Source organism: Mobula birostris, chromosome X (genome assembly GCF_030028105.1).
Source record: "Mobula birostris isolate sMobBir1 chromosome X, sMobBir1.hap1, whole genome shotgun sequence".
In the NCBI taxonomy this organism is placed as follows: domain Eukaryota; kingdom Metazoa; phylum Chordata; class Chondrichthyes; order Myliobatiformes; family Myliobatidae; genus Mobula; species Mobula birostris.
In genome coordinates, this window is record NC_092402.1 from 41,629,036 (window position 1) to 41,647,628 (window position 18,593).

The 18,593-nt window shown below is 38.4% G+C and overlaps 1 protein-coding gene across 6 annotated transcripts in view; it reads left to right on the forward strand.

The window, feature by feature from the left end:
• Positions 1–18,593, forward strand: part of LOC140191659 (signal transducer and activator of transcription 5B-like) — a 106,806-nt gene that overhangs the window by 52,133 nt on the left and 36,080 nt on the right. For all 6 annotated transcript variants that reach the window (XM_072249264.1, XM_072249261.1, XM_072249265.1 and 3 more), the window contains 2 exons: positions 3,768–3,813; positions 18,374–18,511. In XM_072249264.1, the coding sequence (XP_072105365.1) occupies positions 18,384–18,511 (128 nt within the window). In that variant the 5' untranslated portion in view covers positions 3,768–3,813; positions 18,374–18,383. The remainder of the gene's footprint in view (positions 1–3,767; positions 3,814–18,373; positions 18,512–18,593) is intronic.

Genomic DNA, 18,593 nt, shown 5'->3' on the forward strand with positions numbered 1-18,593 from the left:
AACTCCATTGTGCAGCTTGAATACAGAAACCTACAGTAAAATAAAAACTGCCTATCAAAATAACCCAGTTGAAATGAACTTCAATGTGAAGACTATAATTGTCATTGAAACATGAGTTTTCCCCTCTGGATTCAAACCCAGTCTCATCTTGCTCTGGCAGTGCTACAAAGGTCTACTAACCATTGCTGGATGTCACACTTTGGCCCTTTATGGATTGTATAGTTCAACTTATGGTTACTGCTGACTACTACGATACAACTGCAATCATACAGAACTCTTTGCATTAATCCTGAGGAACAAATGAGGCACTTGTGTATAAGAAATGCAAGTGAACACCTAAGGAAATCAAGTGGGCTGAAAGAACACTTGAGTTTGCTCTACCTGATAAGGTAAAGAAGAATCCTAAGGGCTTCTACAGATATATTAAGAGCAAAGGGATAGCAAGGGACAAAATTATCACTCTGATCTTCCAGAGGGTCAATCTCTGGGTGGAGCCAAAAAATATGTGGAGATGTTAAGTAGATTTTTATTTTGCTTCTGTATTTACTTGGGAGACGGGCACACAGTCTATAGATGTGAGGAAATGCAGCAGAGAAGTCATGGACCTTATACAGATTAGAGGAGAAGGAGTTTGCTGTTTTGAGGCAAATTAGGGTGGATCAAATCCCCAGGGCCTGACAAGGTGTTCTCTCTGACCTTGTGGGAGGCTAGTGCAGAAATTGCAGGGACCTCAGCGGAGATGTTTAAAACATCTTTAGCTATAGTGAGGTGCCGGAGGATTGGAAGATAGCTAATGTTCTTTTGTTTAAGAAAGGCTGTAAGTCCTGTCAAACCAACCTTGGAGCTCTTTGAGTAAGTTACCAGAAAGTTGATGAAGGCAAGGCTGTGGATGTTGTTTACGTGGACTTCAGCAAGGCTTTTGACAAGGTCCTGTATGGGAGCTTGGTCAAGCAGGTTCAACTGCTTGGCATGCAAGATGAAGTAGTAAATTGGATTAGACATTGGCTTTGTGGAAAAAGCTGAAGTGGCTGCAGATCATTGCCTCTCTGACTGGAGGCCTGTGACAAATGGTGTGCTGCAGGCATCAGTGCTACATTGGTTTGTCAGCTATATCAATGATCTGGATGATGTGGTAAACTGGATCAACAAATTTGCGGATGACACCAAGATTGGGGGTGCAGTGGATAGTGAGGAAGAGTACCAAAGACTACAGCAGGATCTGGACCACCTGGAGCAGGGGCACATGGAATTTAATGTAGACAAGTGTGAGGTGAGTAGTAGGGCACTAGGAAATGCTGTAGAACAGGGCTCTAGGAAATGCAGTAGAACAGGGCTCTGGGAATACAGATCCATAATTCCTTGAAAGTGGTGTCACAGGTAGATAGTCGTTTAAAAAAAAGCTTTTGGCACATTGGCCTTCATAAGTCAAAGTATTGAGTACAGGAGATGGGATGTTTTGTTGAAATTGTATAAGAAGCTGGTGAGGCCTAATTTTGAGTATTGTGTGCATGCAGTTTTGGCCACATACATACAGGAAAGATGCAAGTAAGATTGAAAGACTGCAAGGAACATTTATAAAGACTTTGCAGTGTCTTGAAGACCTGAGTTATAGGGAAAGGTTGAATAGGATAGAACTTTATTCGCTTGAATGTAGAAGTTTGATGGGAGGTTTGATAGAAATTATGAGGGGTATAGATAGAGTAAATGCAAGCAGACATTTTCCACTGAGATTGGATGAGACTAGAACTAGAGGTCATGGGTTAAGGGTGAAAGCTGAAATGTTTAAGGGGAACATGAGGGGAAACTTCTCTGAGGGTGGTGAGAATGTGGAAGTGGGGGATGTGGGTTTAATTTCAACAAAAGAGACATTTGTATAGGTGCATGGATGAGAGGGGTAGGGAATGCTATGGTCCCGGTGTTGGTCAGTGGGACTAGGTAGATCTATGATTTGGCTCACTAGATGGGCCAAATGGCCTGTTTCTGTGCTGTAGTGTTTGATGACTCTTCTAATATTGGAAAGCTAATCACATTGCTTTGCTCATTCCCTTTGGAATTTTGTTAGCTGCACAGTTAAGCTGTTTGAGCTGTGTATGTGCTACACAGCTGTTTTCAGCTAGACAACAGACACTCCCAGTATTTCATGTTTGCATTGGATACTTGTACATCTCAAACTTTGAAGGAAATGCTTTTTTTCGATAACAAACCCCGATGTGAATGCACTTAAGTTTGTAACATACTGTATATGAACTTCAAATATGAACATTCATATAAGTAATCAAAAACTGTATGTATTAATAGATAGTAATTTCCTCAGGAAAATAGAACTAATATTTTAAGTCATTGTCCTTTCATCCTTGATGAATATTTGCACCTTTTTTGTTATAAATTTCCAATGCCTGCGATTGTTTTTCTATTAACCACAGAAGGCAGTCTCTCTAAATTTCATATATTGTTTCTTGGAATGTAAGAATAACATGCTATCAAATTACTAAACTGTTAATGATGATTTGATTATTTTGAGGCATGGTTTTGACTGAGTCACAGAAATATTCAGTTGTTTTGCTTTTTGATTGCAGTTTTTTTCCTGAGAAAGTATTTTGTTACTGTACTGTATTTTATGTGCACTCAATAACTGCATTTTTGGAAAGAGCAAAGGGGGATAACTGAGACCAAATGGCACAGTTCTTGATATCCTGGGATAATGAGACGTGTGCACACTTGTTTGAAATGGCAGAGCTTTCTAAGAGATCAGCTTACAAAACATTTGAGACTCTGGCATTGTAATCTCTGCCTCCATTTTCAAAAACGGAGGTTATGTTGAATTACTAAGCGGGGTATCATCTGTAGAGGGAGAAACAATATTAGCACTTAAGTTAATGACTTCATCAAAAAAAAAGTATGATTAACCTTTATAAAACACTAATTAAGCAATCTGGTTACTGACTTTTAGGAGAGATATGAAGGTCCCAGAGACAGTCCCTAGTATTAAAACAGTTTCACAAAGACAACTGCAAAAGTAAATTGGAGAGACTGAAATTATTATCTTTGAAAAAAAGTAAGTTATGGGGAGATTTGATAGAGGTGTGTAAAACATAAATAAATAAATAAATCGAGACATGTTTGGGGTAAATAGAAATATTTCCATGATCAGAGGGCTCAAGGACTATAAGACATAGATTCTAAAGGTTCAAACAAGGAGACCAAACTTGAGAATGCTCTGCTTTTCTGCTATTCAGCAACACAACTGAAAACTCTATTTAATTTATTACTGAAGATATTATTGATTTAGTACTACTCCATTTTTACTAATTTACCTCATGCAATGTCTGTATCCTTTCCACTTTCCAAACATTTTTATGCCATATAAAGTATGTGTGACATTCATTTTGGGTTCTAGTTTGTACTGAATTTAATTCCTTACTAATGTAACACTTAGAGATTTTTTAAAGTTTTTATTGGTCTGTGTTTGTTTTCCTCAGCCCCCTACTGGTTTAGTACAGTAACATGAAATGTACCTGTAGGTTGATGGTTATTACTATTTATTTAAAATCTGCATATTATCATAAATTATTATTTGTAATGATGCTATCCCCTAAATATTTGTTTAAAGATAGTTGGGCAGTATGATTTCAGTTACATTCAAGTTATCCATCTTTCATTGTTAGAAAGGAATGTCGATTATCTTGATTTAAAACTTGATTATCTTTGTACTGTTTTGTACTTGTGAACTTTTATTCAGAAGCATTTTCATCATTGTTTTCATACAGGTTCCTGACATTGTCTTTACATGTTAACACTGGCTGCAACTCAAAGGTAAGAGGATTATTTCTTCATGGTACACAAGTTGACTACCGATTTTTCTTGCACCCTCGGTTCCTGAGCATTGCTGGATTACCCTTTTTTCTGGACTAAAAGTGGTCACATAATAATAATAATGGTAAAAATGGACTGTACAAGCTTAAAAGGGGTTATTAATTAAAGCAAAAAATGAATTTAAATTTATTCATTACTGTGCTTACAAAGACTGTTGCTTCTCTGTTATCTTTTTAAACTTTTTATCCAGTCGAAGTTGTTTCATTGTGCTTTGATCCCTCCCTGTGTAATTTTTCTTACATCAAATAAAAATTCATTAGCTTTTGTTCCGTCACGAAGGTACGTTTCTCTAGCCCTTTGATTAAATCACCCAACAACTCAATTAACTTGTCAATAGTAAATCTTTCAGTTTCATCTATTTCATCATCATTGCTATCATCTTCACCACTTGCAATGTTTTTATTAGCATTCAGAACACTGTCTATAATTTCCGAGTCCGTAAGGTGATGCACAACAGGTGTTTTGTCATTGACAATCATCCACTCACGTAGATTTTCTTCATTAAGATTACTTACTGTATGTTTGAAAGCAGGTCCGGTAACACTTTTTGCATACACAAGCAAATCATGAACAACTACTTTCTCCTTTGGTACATGAAATCCTGTGAAATCATCATCAAGCTTTTCTGGCACATTATCAAACGTCAAGGCAGGCCACAACTTATGCCAGCCATTCTTTAGTGTTGAAGGTTCTACCTTCTCCCACCTTTGAGCAATGAACCAAAGAACATCCTTCATGTTAAATTCTGTAATAAATGTCTGTACAGAGTTGCCAGCATTCAGCTCATCTAACAGACATTTCACAAAAAGTAAGCGATACTTGGCCTCGTAATTGTATTAGGGTCACTTAGTTTCTCTAGTGTGTTACCTAATGCGTCAGACTGGGAGCATTCCAAGTTAAAGAGTAATGTGTATTCCGTAACTGAAGTTTGTCTCCATTTATGTTAACATATTCCAAACCTTGATTTTCAATAGGCCCCGATACTTACTTGCAATTCCTTGCACTGCTGCTCTGTTGCCACCACCATGTAATCTAAACAGTTCCATGAATGCTGTGGGATTTGCCACTCTCATTTTCTCAACGTCCTGAATTTTATGGGTATTCAGATTCCCTTTGAGAGCTTCTACCCCTTGAATTGGTGTGCTCTCCTTCTTCCATTAATATATCCAAAAATTAGGCCATTTTGAAAGTTTTCCCAGGACGCTGAATACTGTTCTGCTAAGCAATTTAGAATAATCTCTTCTCCCACCCCCCCCCCCCAACTAAGCTTTGCAGTTTGCTTTCACCCAGCTCTTTCAGTTTTAGCCCTCAGTCCTCTAGACTGTGCTCCTCCACACAGTCTTCTGGCATACTATTCGCCAAGCTGCCATGCTTCCATGTCTTAATGCCTTTTGACCACCATGAATAATGCACATTTTGTATCACCACCCACATAGTGCTAAATTTACACACCTTGTACTGAAATAAACTAAGGCTACGTCCACACTACGCCGGATAATTTTGAAAATGCCGGTTTCGAGTAAAAATGACAGGTGTCCACACTAAGCGTTTTTCAAAATATCTCCGTCCACATTAGGCGGATATTTGGGTGAATCTCCTCCTACTGGGCATGCGCAGGACACACAGAAAACCAGCGAAGAGGAAACGATATAGTTAGTGCGCGTTTGCCCAGTTACAGAGTAGAAAAACTTTAAAGGAATTGCTCTTGGCTGTGGCCCAGGAGGACTTAAAACTTCAAAAAAAACAAATACTGGAGTGTATGGAGGCAACCAACAGGGAATTCACGGAAAGTATGACCCGGCTGATGACGAACATTGTAAAACTAACTCTGTTGCATTAATAAAGCACCTTGTTAAATGTATAAAACGTCTGCATCAGCGTTATCTTGTATTTCCATACAATGTTACATTAGGCTGTTACACATCTATTGTCAGAGAAGTACTTGCATAAATAGGTAAACCACCTTCATACAAGCAAGGACAGAAAACAGGGCGAAGTGAGTATACTTATTCACTTCTTCACTTCGTTGTTAAAACAACGAACGTCTGTTCCGGCACGTCATGACAGCGTTTTTAAATAGTCAAAAAAGCTGACTTTACAATTTAACTCTCATGCCGTTCACACCGACTGCGCGTTATAACAGCTGTACGGCAGTGCTTGCGCAGTACCAAGCAGAAGCAGAAAAAAGCATTGTTGTTGTGTTGTCATGACAACGTTTTTAAATCTCTCCGGTTATCCCGTACACACTACGCCGGATATTAAGCGTTTTCAGATTTATTCACTCTGGAGAGTGTTTTCGAAAATCTCCGTTTTTGGGGGCTGAAATGCCGGGCCAGTGTGGACGGGAGGGCAAAACGAAGAGAAAAAGCTTCGTTTTCAAAATTATCTGGCGTAGTGTGGACGTACCCTTATAAAATCTGGTTTTGTAATAACAGTGCAAGAGGTCAGTGTGGAAGTGGGATGGAGCATTAAAGTGGCATTTTTATCTGTATAATTTAGACCACTCACTTGTGTATTTACTCAGTCATCTGCATCAGATATATTCTTCGGGAACAAATAAAATTCCAGTATTTGAAAGTAAGTGTGTGTGTGTGTAATATATAGCAAAACCTGAAGCATGATTTACACATTCCATTTGATTCCAGCTAGTTTTCAGAAATGTCACCTTGGCTGTATGCTCCACTGCAGATTTTATCGTTGGCATTGTAAGGTTTTGTGGAAGATCCTCAAATTTCAAAAATTTGAAGAAGTTATTTGTAACATGCTTAGTGGCAGCTTTTTGGGACAACCCTTAAAGAACAAATTTTAATTGAGAAAATAACTAGGATTCCCTTTGTTTATTTGGGATACTGCTGCTTGATTGAAATGGGGGGCTAACTCCGAACAGTTTCTAACTAGCATCAGTCGTGTGCACTTGTGAGGCCGTTAAACACTAAACCATGTTTAGAGTGAATAGTTTTTAAGTAGCGTCAGTTGTATGTGTTTCTGTTCAAAAAGCAGTGATTTTTTCACCGATAATTGGTGAGAAATGAGCAGTAAGACAATTCAGAACCGTTTTGCTCACTGTGGTTTCAAGCATTCAGGCTTCAAATTGCCAGAAATGGCTGTAGGTAAAAATGAAACTATTTCACTACTTCAAGTTAGGAACTATGAAGAATTTGAAGGTAATTATGAATATTTTGAATGTTACCATACAAACGAAGATTTGGAGGATGCAATGAACAACATTGTATGAAGATAATTCATTATCTACGCTAGGTATCTGCACAGATTTTATTCATTTATGGTCAATCAGAAGAAGAAAACGACAGCGTAAGCTAGATGAACTAATCCGTCGATAACTAGGAACTAATACAGTTTTATTGTATTGTAATATTGGTAGTGTTCTAATTTGTTGTGCATTTCATTTAAATGCATAATTTTTTACTCAGTTAACTGGTAGTTTGTCCTTAGTTTAATACCTTTTTGACTGTTTTCATGAAACTTCAGCTAATTGGGGCAGCTGCTTAATTGGGCCAAAAGGTACTGGTCCTGACGTGATCTAATTAACTGGGAGACATTTATTTATACAACACATTAATTTCAAATGTTGATAATTACATTGTAGAATCTACCACATGATTCTAAAATGATTCTAAATTTTTAAAAATGAAACCAAAGAAGTTAAAGTTGTTTTGAAGTTGGTTAATTTCCCCTGAATTCATCCTGTGTACCTCTGGAATAGGACCAGCTTGTAAAGTGGTGATGGAGAGTTGAGACAGAATACAGTGTTTTCATGGAGAGGAGCAAGGAAGGAAATCTAACTGTCAATGTGAAATCCTCAAATGGGTTGGAAGTGATCCAAATGCTCAACTCTATCACCCAAGGTCTGGAAATTGTTGCCCAGAGCCAGGTTGATAAAGTGTCTCACAATCTTTTGGGGCGGGGGGGGGGGGGGAGAGATGAATAAATTAAAAATCCTGAAATAGATTTTTTGAGAAACTGAATATATAACAGACATGTATGCTATAGGAGAGAGCTATTTGTGGCTGGAGGCCTGTAATATGTAACTGATAATGTCTTGTAACTGTGAGGACCAGAGAGGAGTAGCAGCAAAATAAATTGTTTAAAAAGTGTGTCTCAGGTATGGAGTTGCTTGTCTTGTTAAAGTAAAAAAGAAAAGAAAAGGTGAGTGAAGATGAGTGGACATAACTTCACTTGCCCAATCACTGAACTGTTCCCACAACCTATGGACTCACTTTCAAGGACTCTTCATCTCATGTTCTCGATATTTATTATGATTATTTCCTCTTATTTTTTCTTTTGTATTTGCACAGTTTAATGTTTTTTTGCATGCGGTGGTTTGTCCTGTTGGGTGCAATCTTATATTGATTCTATTATGTATCTTGGATTTATTGAGTATTCCCACAAGAAAAAGAATTTCGGGGTAGTAATGGTGACATATATGTACTTTAATATAATTTACTTTGAAAAATCTAGCAATAGCCATTTTGAAAAGGGCTGATATGAGGTGTTATTGTTGAGGGCAAAGTCCAAGCTTGGTGAGGAGGACAAGCAACAACAATGTTTTTAAAAGTGGCACAACTATGTCTTCAAGACATGCGATCTCCTGCATCTCCTCTCAAACCATATGAATCAGCTGGAGCAGCAGGTGGACTCATAGAGCATCATGCAGGAGATAGTAAACATGAACAGGAGTCTCTGAGAGATAGTTTCACCAAAAATCAAAATGGCCATTGGGATTTCTTCCAGAGTAGATAATACAAGAGGCTTGCATTTCACCTGAACTAAAGGAGAGCCAATATGCTAGCAGGAAGATTTGTTAGGTGAACTTAAGACATGAATAGGCACATTGGACTGAGATATTGTAACTGTTAGAGAAGTATGGTTGGGGAATGGGCAGGACTGCAGCTGGGGTACAGGTGATACATGAATGATAGAGGCGGGGTTAAGAGAAGAGAGGGAGTTGCCTTTTTGATGAACGAGAATGTGACAGTACTTATAGAGTCTATTCCTAGGGAATAGACCAGTGAGGCTATATGGGAGGAACTCAAATAAAAAGGAAATAGTAGCATTGATTAATGTGCCTTATTTAAGGAGGGCTGCATGGGCAGGATAGTGATCTTAACATCAGTGGCAGGAAGGTTACTGAGCAGGATTATCAATAGTCACCATAACTTTGTGCGTGAAAAATCATGTTTCAAATTTAATCCTTTTTTCAAAATATGACGGAGAGGATTGACAATAGGCAGTAGACAATGTCTGCATTCACTTTTACAAGGTACTTTTAGCAAGGCCTTTCACGTGGTAGGTTGGTCTGTAAAATAAGATAACATGGGATCCAAAAAATGATCACATACGATGCAAAATTAGCTTGAAGAAGTCAAAGAATGTTACTGGAGGTTTTTTTTTCTCTCTAGATCACTGTCCGCTGACCAGTGGTATACTGTAGGGATTGGTGCTGGGTCATGTATTGTTCATTATCTATATTAACAGTTTGAGAATGTAGTTAGCATGGGAAGTGTGTGGATGACATCAAATTGATGGTATAGTGGATAGTGAAGGTCATTTAATACTTACAACAACATCTAGATCAACCGGAAAAGTGGGCCAAGGAATGGCAGATGGAATTTAACTCAGATATCTGCACAGTATTGCATTTTGTAACTTAAACCAAGGTATGACTCTTACAGTAAATGGTAGGGCCTTGGAGTATCTTGCAGAACAGAAAAACTTATAAGTATATTGTTCCTTGAAAGTCGTGGTACAGATAGAGAGAGTGGTAAAAAAGACACTTGGCATTGGTCAACCCCCTGAGCACAAGAGTTCAGACATCCATGGTACAACTATACAAGACATTGACACATACTTGGAGTATTATGTGTGGTTTTAGTTGCCTAGCTATAAGAAAGACGTCATTAAGCTGGAAATTGTACCAAAAAGATTCACCTGAATGTTGCTGAAAATGAAGGGCTTGAATTATAAAGAGAGGCTGGATAGACTGGGGCTTTATCCTGTAATTGAGTCTGAGAGCTATCTTGATGGAGTTTTATAAAATGATGAGTTTTATAGATAAGGCAAATGGTCAGACTTCTCCCTGGGGAAGGGAAGTCTGAAACTAGATGGCATAGAGTGGAAAGATTTAAAAGGGATCAGAGGGGCACCTTTATCACACAGGGTAGTTTGTATGTGGAACAAGCTGCCAGAGAAGATAGAAGCAGCTGGTACAACTACAATGTTTAAAAGACATTTGATAGGTACATGGATAGGAAAAGTTTAGAGGGATAGAAATCAAACATGGACAAACAGTACTAGCTCGGTAGACAAGTTGGGCCAAAGGGACTTTTTCCTGTGCCGTGTAATTTAATGCATGGGTTCCCAGCCTTAATGCCAATTAACAAGGGGCCTGTGGACCCCTGACTTAATGCCTCTCTGACATTATTCTTACAGTACTGTGTAAATGTTAAATATGTTTCAAGAAATGCACATTACACATCATCTTTTTTAAATATGTATTTAATTAGGATGATGGCAGTGTGGAGGTGAAGTCTATGATGGTTTACAGAGCTTAGATGAAGAGTCGCAGTCTCTTTTGACATTGATCAATCATTAGTGTATGTTAAGGTGAATTTGGGCTGGGGCAATGTTTCATTATCCCAGCATTATTTTTGTTGGGAGAGGGTGCGCAGGAAAGGACCTGATGAAGGATGTTGCCCTGAAATCCTCCATTGATGCAGCCTGACTTGCTGAGTTGCTCCCGAATTTAATATGACTTGTATGGTGTCACTTTCCTTGCTCAAATTCTGTAAAAGGCTGTGTTTGTGGTTATGAGTTAACCTTAAGTAGGAATATATTAAAGTGGAGCATTTAGCATATCAGATAGTTTTGTGGGTTAATGGAGATACCATCTTGATGAAGCTTCTACTAGCATTGTTGAATGTGTGAATGCTACGCAAGTGCTAAGAATTAGTTTCTGTGCGTCACATTGAGTCAAAATTGAAATATGGAGGACAAGATATGTAATTTCATTTGGTTAGTGTAGTCGCAGCAGCAATTTTCAGGGGCATACAATATGTCGCTATCTTTAGTTTTTCTGTGGAACTTTTGGGAATTGATATCATAGCAATTCCTTAAATTGTGTAAACTGCACTGCCGGAAAAAAATTTTTGCTTATCATTTTGGAGAGCTGGGTGAAAGTACACCCAGCTTAGCATTAATTTGGTATCGATGACCTTCTCCTCCCCCCCCCGCCTCAAATGTAAATTAGTTATTCAAGCATCTCAAATGTGTTTTTTTTATTTATGCTGCTGTTATAAACTTTTTGTCTTGGTCTGTATTCAATAGATGAACATGTTTTGAGTTAATAAGTTTTCTGCTTATTAATTGGCTGGTCAATTCAGCTTGAATAATAAGTAGTTCCACTACTATAATTTCCTGTGAATGTCGGTGGTCTTTCCCAGTAGTCAAATCTCTTGATTCATTATTATTGCCCAGTGCTAAAATCCCACCACAAAACATGATTTGATTAGCTGACTTGGGCCACCAGGTTTCAGTAACAGTTATTACCCCTCAACCATCAGGCTCTTGAACCAAAGGGGATAACTTCACTTGCCCCATCACTGAAATGTTCCCACAACCTATGGGCTCACTTTCAAGGACTCCATCTCATGTTCTCAATATTTATTGCCTATTTATTTATTATTATTTCTTTATCTTTGTATTTGTGCAGTTTGTTGTCTTTTGTACAGTAGTTGACTGCTCAAACTTGTGCAGTCTTTCATTGATTCTGTTATGGTTATCCTATTATGGATTTGTTGAGTATGCCCCACAAGAAAATTAATCTCAGGGTTGTATATGGTGACATAAATGTACTTTTGATAAATTTACTTTGAACTTGTTCATAACTAGAACATTGTATCTGAATTTCTAATTTTCCAAAATTTTAGGACCTATTTTTACTACCTTTATTACCTTTGGGGCCACTTACTTGTGGACTGCTAGGTAACTGTTTCATCTACAAACTCCCAAGATTAGAATTGAACCCAGATTGCTGGAGCTGAGACAGCCTCTCCACTAGCTGTAACACAGTGCTGCTCATGAGAATCTGCAATCCCAATCCCGTGCCTTTCTATCCTAATCTTCTTCTCAATCCTTTATGGATTACTTTTGCTTTAAAATCATAAATTACCAAATATCAAGCAACAATTTATATTCTAGTTTTAAGTAATGGCTAGTAAAGAACACACTTGTTGTCCTAGGTTGTAATCTCATTGAAGTGGAAGTACTCAGCATTGTCTTAACATATAAAGCACGGGCCATTCATAGTCATGCTGCCCAGGTGCAGGCATTTTGGCCCACCTAATCTATACCGATTTTCAATCACCCATTTACATTTTTGTTCTTCTGTCTTATATTTCCATGAGCTGTTCTCTGATCTACTGACCACTGGCATTCCAGGGTAATTTAGTGGCTATTTAGAATGCATATCTTTTATGGGCAGTAGCCAGAGGAAACCAATGTAGATGCATGCAAACTCAACACAGACAACATTGGAAATCAGGATTGAACCCTAGTTTAAAAACGCAAACACGAGGAAATTTGTAGGTGCTTGAATCCTAGTTTGCTGGAGCTATACTATTCAACTCAACCATTTTGTTGCTGTATTTATTAAAAATTGTCAAAAGTTTTATTAGTTATAAACTTTATAAGCAAGCATAGTCCTTAATTTTAATAGAGGATATTACATTTAATTTAATGTATCAGAAATGGTTTAAGTTTTGAATATCCCCTGCTTCTCTCCTCGAAGGACATGTGTTCAGACTGAGTGATGTTGAATTGGTTTTTTGTCTGATTTAATGATTTTTCATAGTTGGAAAAAGATGGTGTGCACTATTCATTATATATGTGTGATTACAGTATTACGGTGGCCTTTTGCACTGCAGCAAGTAGTCATTGAACAATATAGCTTGGAGTCCACTATAGAGAGTCTGGGACCTGTTATTTGGGCAGGTAACAGCATACTTCTCAAATTATTCAGACTGAAGAATCCTTACTGAAATATGTAAAGTTTATATTAGAAATGCAAATATAAGATGTTTCAATTTAGTGCAAAGTATAGAAAGCCAAATGAGAAATAACAAGATAATTAGAGAACAAGTAAAATTAAGGTCTCCTTTTTAAATTTCCCACAGAGATTTATCTCTGAAGGAATGCAATATCGTAACTCTCAAAAGTTAATTTTTAGAATCAGGAAGGTCGTCAGACAGTATAAAATTGACTTGTACTTGAATGGGCAAGCTCTGTTTTTGTGTGGTGCTCAATAGGTGTCTAGAAAGCTAGTATTATCACTTTACACCCTTTGTTACCCTAACCTCTGGCTGGTGTACTGTTGCAAATCTTGTGAAGGAGCAGCTTAGGTTTGATAGTAGCTTATTGATTTTTGCATTCAACTTTGTATATGAGAAGGTTGAAAGTTGCTTCAGGATTTCCTTTGCAATAACAAGTGAGATATGAGCCCACTTTTAGCCTACTAGAAAGATTCAGGCTACTGCATTTTATGTGAAGCCTGTCTTAAGATCTTGAGGTTTCAATTTTTGACATACTATTTCCCACACTCTAATGTAAAATTCCACTATTTACACAATTATCAAATCTTTGTCCTAATTTTAGAGTATTTGCAAATAGACTGATAATGAAAAGTTTGTTCTAGAATAATGCAGCACGGAAGCAGGCCCCTCAGTCTAACTCATCCACGCTGCCCAAGATGCCCATCTAGTTCCATTAATTTAATATTTGAAGGTAAAAGCATTTGCAGGACAGCACAGGGGGCAGAAGTGGGGTGCGAAGGGGCCAACCTGATGGGCTGACTTCTGTTCTGTAATAATTCTATTTGAATCTGTTTTTACTTATCTACTCAAGGAAGTGTACATTGTAGGGTTGTGTTAATTTTTAATATTTTGCTGTTTACTTTTAATGAACCTGTCAAAGTTTGAATGTTGAGGTTTCTATTTTAAGTGAATGTGCAAGACTGAAGTCTGATTTGTACAAATTCTGAAAGAACATTAGTGATTTCCTTTGCATTTTAGAGCGAAGGAATTGTTCTTGCTTATTTATAAAGCACGATTCAAGGAGAGATGCAAGTTCAGAATTGGGAGCTGACTAGGAAGTAACTTTAGCTTGTTCAGACAGGAGAGAAGCAACAGAGGCAGCTCTGAGGATGGTCATGAATATGGCAAATGATGATAGAACAATACGGATATGAACAGGCCTTTTGGCTCATGATGTTGTGTCAAACTAATTATCCTCATGACACTGAATCTCTTCTGTCTACAGATAGTCCATATCCCTCCATTCTCTGCATATTCATGTGCCTTTCTAAGAGACTCTTAAATGCCTCTATCATGTCTGCCTCCATTACCACCTTGGCAGTGCATTTCAGACACCCAGCACTGTTTTAAAAAAAAAACTACACCAGCAATCTGCTCTACCTGTGTCTCTTATGATATTATAAATTTCTATCAGGTCTCCCCTCAGTCTCCACTGCTCCGGAGAAAACAACCCTGGTTTGTTCAGTGTCTCCTTATAGCATGTTCCCTCTATTCAAGCAGCATCCTTGTGGGGGAATGGGGGAGAGGGAGAGAAGAAACTGTTTTGTGCCATTTCCAAAGCTTCCACATCCGCCCTGTAATGAGACCAGAACTTGAATGCAATACTCCAGATGTGGCTTAAACAGAATTTTATAAAGCTGCATCATTAACTTCCTGACTTGAACTCAGTGACTAATAAAGTCAAGCATGCCATATGCCTTCTTTACTACCCTGTCAACTTGTGCAGCCACTTTCAGGGTGTTATGGAGGAATTAGACCCCAAGATCCCTCTGAGGATCAGTGCTGCTAAGGGTCCTGCCATTAACTGTGCACATGTTAGATTTGATCTTCCAAAGTGCAACCCCTCTAACTTGCCTCAATTTAACTCTATCTGCTATTTCTCCACCCATATTTGTAACTAATCTATATCCTGCTGTATCCATCAGCGACCTTAAACTGTAAAACATAGCAGAGTTAGGCCATTCAGCCGACTGCTTCTGCAGACGCCCTGCTTTCCTGACACTGCTACCAATCTTTGTGTCATCGACAAACCAACTAACCCACCCATCCACCTCTTCGGAGAAGAAAGAGGAAATTGTAAGAGAAAGGACTATGTACACACACTTGGCCTAACTTATGAAATTTCAATTGTCACAAAATGTTCAAAGTACATTTATTATCTAAAGTATGTACACCATATGCAACCTTGAAATTCATCTTTTTGCAGGCAGCTACGAAACAAAGAAACACAATAGAATCCACTAAAAAACCCACGCAACAAAGACTGTCAAGCATCCAGTATGCAAATAAACAAATAATTGTGCAAAAAAAACTAAACAAATAACATACAGAACATGAATCGCAGAATTCCCTAAAGTGGGCCCACAGCCGCGGAACCAATTAGCACTGAGACAATGTAGGAGCCCGATGGCTGCAGTACCAGTTCTGCGTGGTAGTGAGTAAAGCCTCACCAAGCTGAACACCAGTTTGTCCCTTGCCCTCACCCTTGACGCCTTAGTCTTTTTAATCTGGCTCATGCTTAAGCCAGCTAAACATCAGTTCATTTATCGCTCTCTGACCTGGGTCTTGCCAAATCCTTCAGGATTCTGCAAAAATGACAGGTCGTTCAGATTATTCAAAAAGATGGTTCCCAAAGGGGAATTACAGGCTGCAGATTGCAGTAATAGTAGTCCAGAAAAAGTATATTTAGTAGAATAGTTAGTAGTTTTGTTAGCTGTCTGCACAATGTTTTTGTACATCACCAGCACCAACTTGCATCAGGTAGAAGTAGAAGTAATCAGTAATTGGTTTATTATTGTCACATGTATCAAAATAGAATGGGAAAAAATGCACGCCATCCAGACAAGTCATAAAGCATAAGTACAAAGGGAAAAGCAATACAGAATGTGGAATATAGTGTTACAGTTACAGAGATGTGCAGTGTAGCAGACAATAAGGTGCAAGAGCCAGGATGAGTTAGATTAAAAGATCAAGAATTTGTCTTTTATCCTACAAGTGGCCCATTCAAGAGTCTCATAGCAGCAGGATAGGAACTTAAGCAAGGTGATGTGTGATTACAAGCTTTTGTATCCTGAGCATTGGAAAGGTGGAGAACCCCTTGCTTCATGTTATTGGCCATTGACATAAAATAAAATTGGGAATCCCTGGTTTAGATGTTTTAGAGATGACCAGGCATTTCTAGTCAGGGCCAGGGAAAGGGCATTTCCTTGTAGACCTGTTTCAGTGGTAGGTAAATTGTAGTGGGGCATGATTGTCTGAGAGGCTGGACTTAATGCATGCTGTGACCAGCTTCTTGAAGCACCTCGTGATGGTGAATGTCAGAGCCACTGAGTGGTAGTTAAGGTTTGTTATGTTGTTTTTCTCGTATACAGGAATGATAGTGTCTTAAAGCAGGTGGGGACCCTAAATTTAAGCAGGAAGAGGGTAAAAATGTCTGCACATACCCATGCCAGCTGACTTGTACAGGATTTAAGGACACAGACAGGGGTACCAGAGGCTTCCATGGCCACTTGGTGTCCCAAGCTGCATCATTCAATCCATTGCTTGATTCCCTTAAAGACCAATCTCATATCCATAACGTTTATTATGGGTTCAAGTACATTGGAGACTGTTGGGGAGATCGGTGATGTACCACTCTGCTGCTTTTCAAAACGTGCTTAGAATGTATTAAGCTCATTGGGAAGGGATATGATATTAGCAATGCTGTCTGACTTGGTTTTGTAGTCAATTATAACATGTAAGCCCCACCACAACTGACAGTGAGCCTGAGACTCAGTTTTGGACTGGTATTGTGTTTTGGTATCTCTGATAACTTTATGGAGGTGGTATCTTGACCTTGAGTGTAAGTGACTGGAATAGGAGAGTTCATTTGTAAGTATGTGGAAGCTTTAGAGAGGGTACAGAAGAGGTTTACCAGGATGTTGCTTGGATTAGAGAACACGTCTTCTGAGAAAGAGTTAAACGAGTTAAGGCTCTTCTCTTTGGAGCAAAGGAGGGTGAGCAGCAACTTGATAGAGGTGTATAAGAGAATGTGAGGCATAGATATAACCATATAACAATTACAGCACGGAAACAGGCCTTCTCGGCCCTTCTAATCCTTGCCTTCTAACTCTTACTCTCACCTAGTCCCACCGACCTGCACTCAGCCCATAACCCTCTATTCCTTTCGTGTCTATGTATCTATCCAATTTAACTTTAAATGACAACATCAAACCTGCTTCGACCACTTCTGCTGGAAGCTCGTTCCACACAGCCACCACTCTGAGTAAAGAAGTTCCCCCTCATGTTACCCCTAAACTTTTGCCCTTTCACTCTCAACTCATGTCCTCTTGTTTGAATCTCCCCCACTCTCAATGGAAAAAGCCTATCCACGTCAACTCTATCAATCCCCCTCATAATTTTAAATACCTCTATCAAGTTCCCCCTCGACCTTCTACGCTCCAAAGAATAAAGACCCAACTTGTTCATCTTGTAGATGGTGTCATAAAGTGCATTTAACCCAGGACAGTAATGGCAATACAAGAGGATATCCATTTAAGGTGAGTGGAGTAAAGTTTAAGGGAGATGTCAGAAGTGGATGTCAGAGTAGCAGGTGCCTGGAACACACTGCTAGGGTGGTGGTAGAGGCTGATATAGCCATATTTAAGAGGCTATTAGATAAGCACATGGATGGAAGAAAAATGGCTTTGTAGGAGGGAAGTGTTAGACTGATTGTGGAGTAAGTTTATATAGGTTGGCACAACATCATGGGTCAAAAGGCCTGTACTGTGCTGTACTGTTCTGTGTTCTATGTATGTCCCTCATAATATTTTACACTGCTATCAGGTTTCCTATCAGCCGGTCCTCCAATGAAAATGCACCCTTCCTATTCAGTCGCACTTCATAATTAAAACACTTCGTAGGTTTTATTGAATAATTTGCCAAGAGTTTTAATGAATCTTCTCAATTATACAACTGATAGTTAAAAAATACATACAATTGAATTTCCAATCTCATGCTAACTAACCATGTAACTTACTACAATTAAATGCTCCTGAGAGGCTACATACCAGTAATTAAGTGAGGGTGATAAAGGTTATTCTTCAATTGTCATCTAATAAAAAAAATTAAAAAAGGATTTGGCCCTGTTACAATAAAAGCTTCTTCCTAGTGGAAAAATATTTCAGTAAATTCTGTGCACATTTATTTCAATAGCTGTAAGCACTACAAGAGTTTAAAACAAAAAAGAAATTGGGAAATTCAAAAATTACATTGTTTTTTTTAGCACACCTTTGCTTTATGGAATGCAAGACTTTGTTTTCTCATTAAAACTGTCTTTTGTAAATCCATGTTCACTTACTTGAATTGGTTGTTTATTTTGTAGCTTGGGTAAGTGATTTTTATTTACCTTTCAGATCTTAGACCATGTCAGTATGGATTCAGGCCCAGCAGCTTCAGGGCGAAGCTCTGCGTCAGATGCAGTCCTTGTATGGGCAGCATTTTCCAATTGAAGTTCGGCATTATTTATCTCAGTGGATTGAAAGCCAGGCATGGTATGTACAATTCAGATGAAAATGCTTAAGTCAAATTATTCAGTAGTTAGTGCTATTTGGCTACTATTAGAAAGGTTAGTTA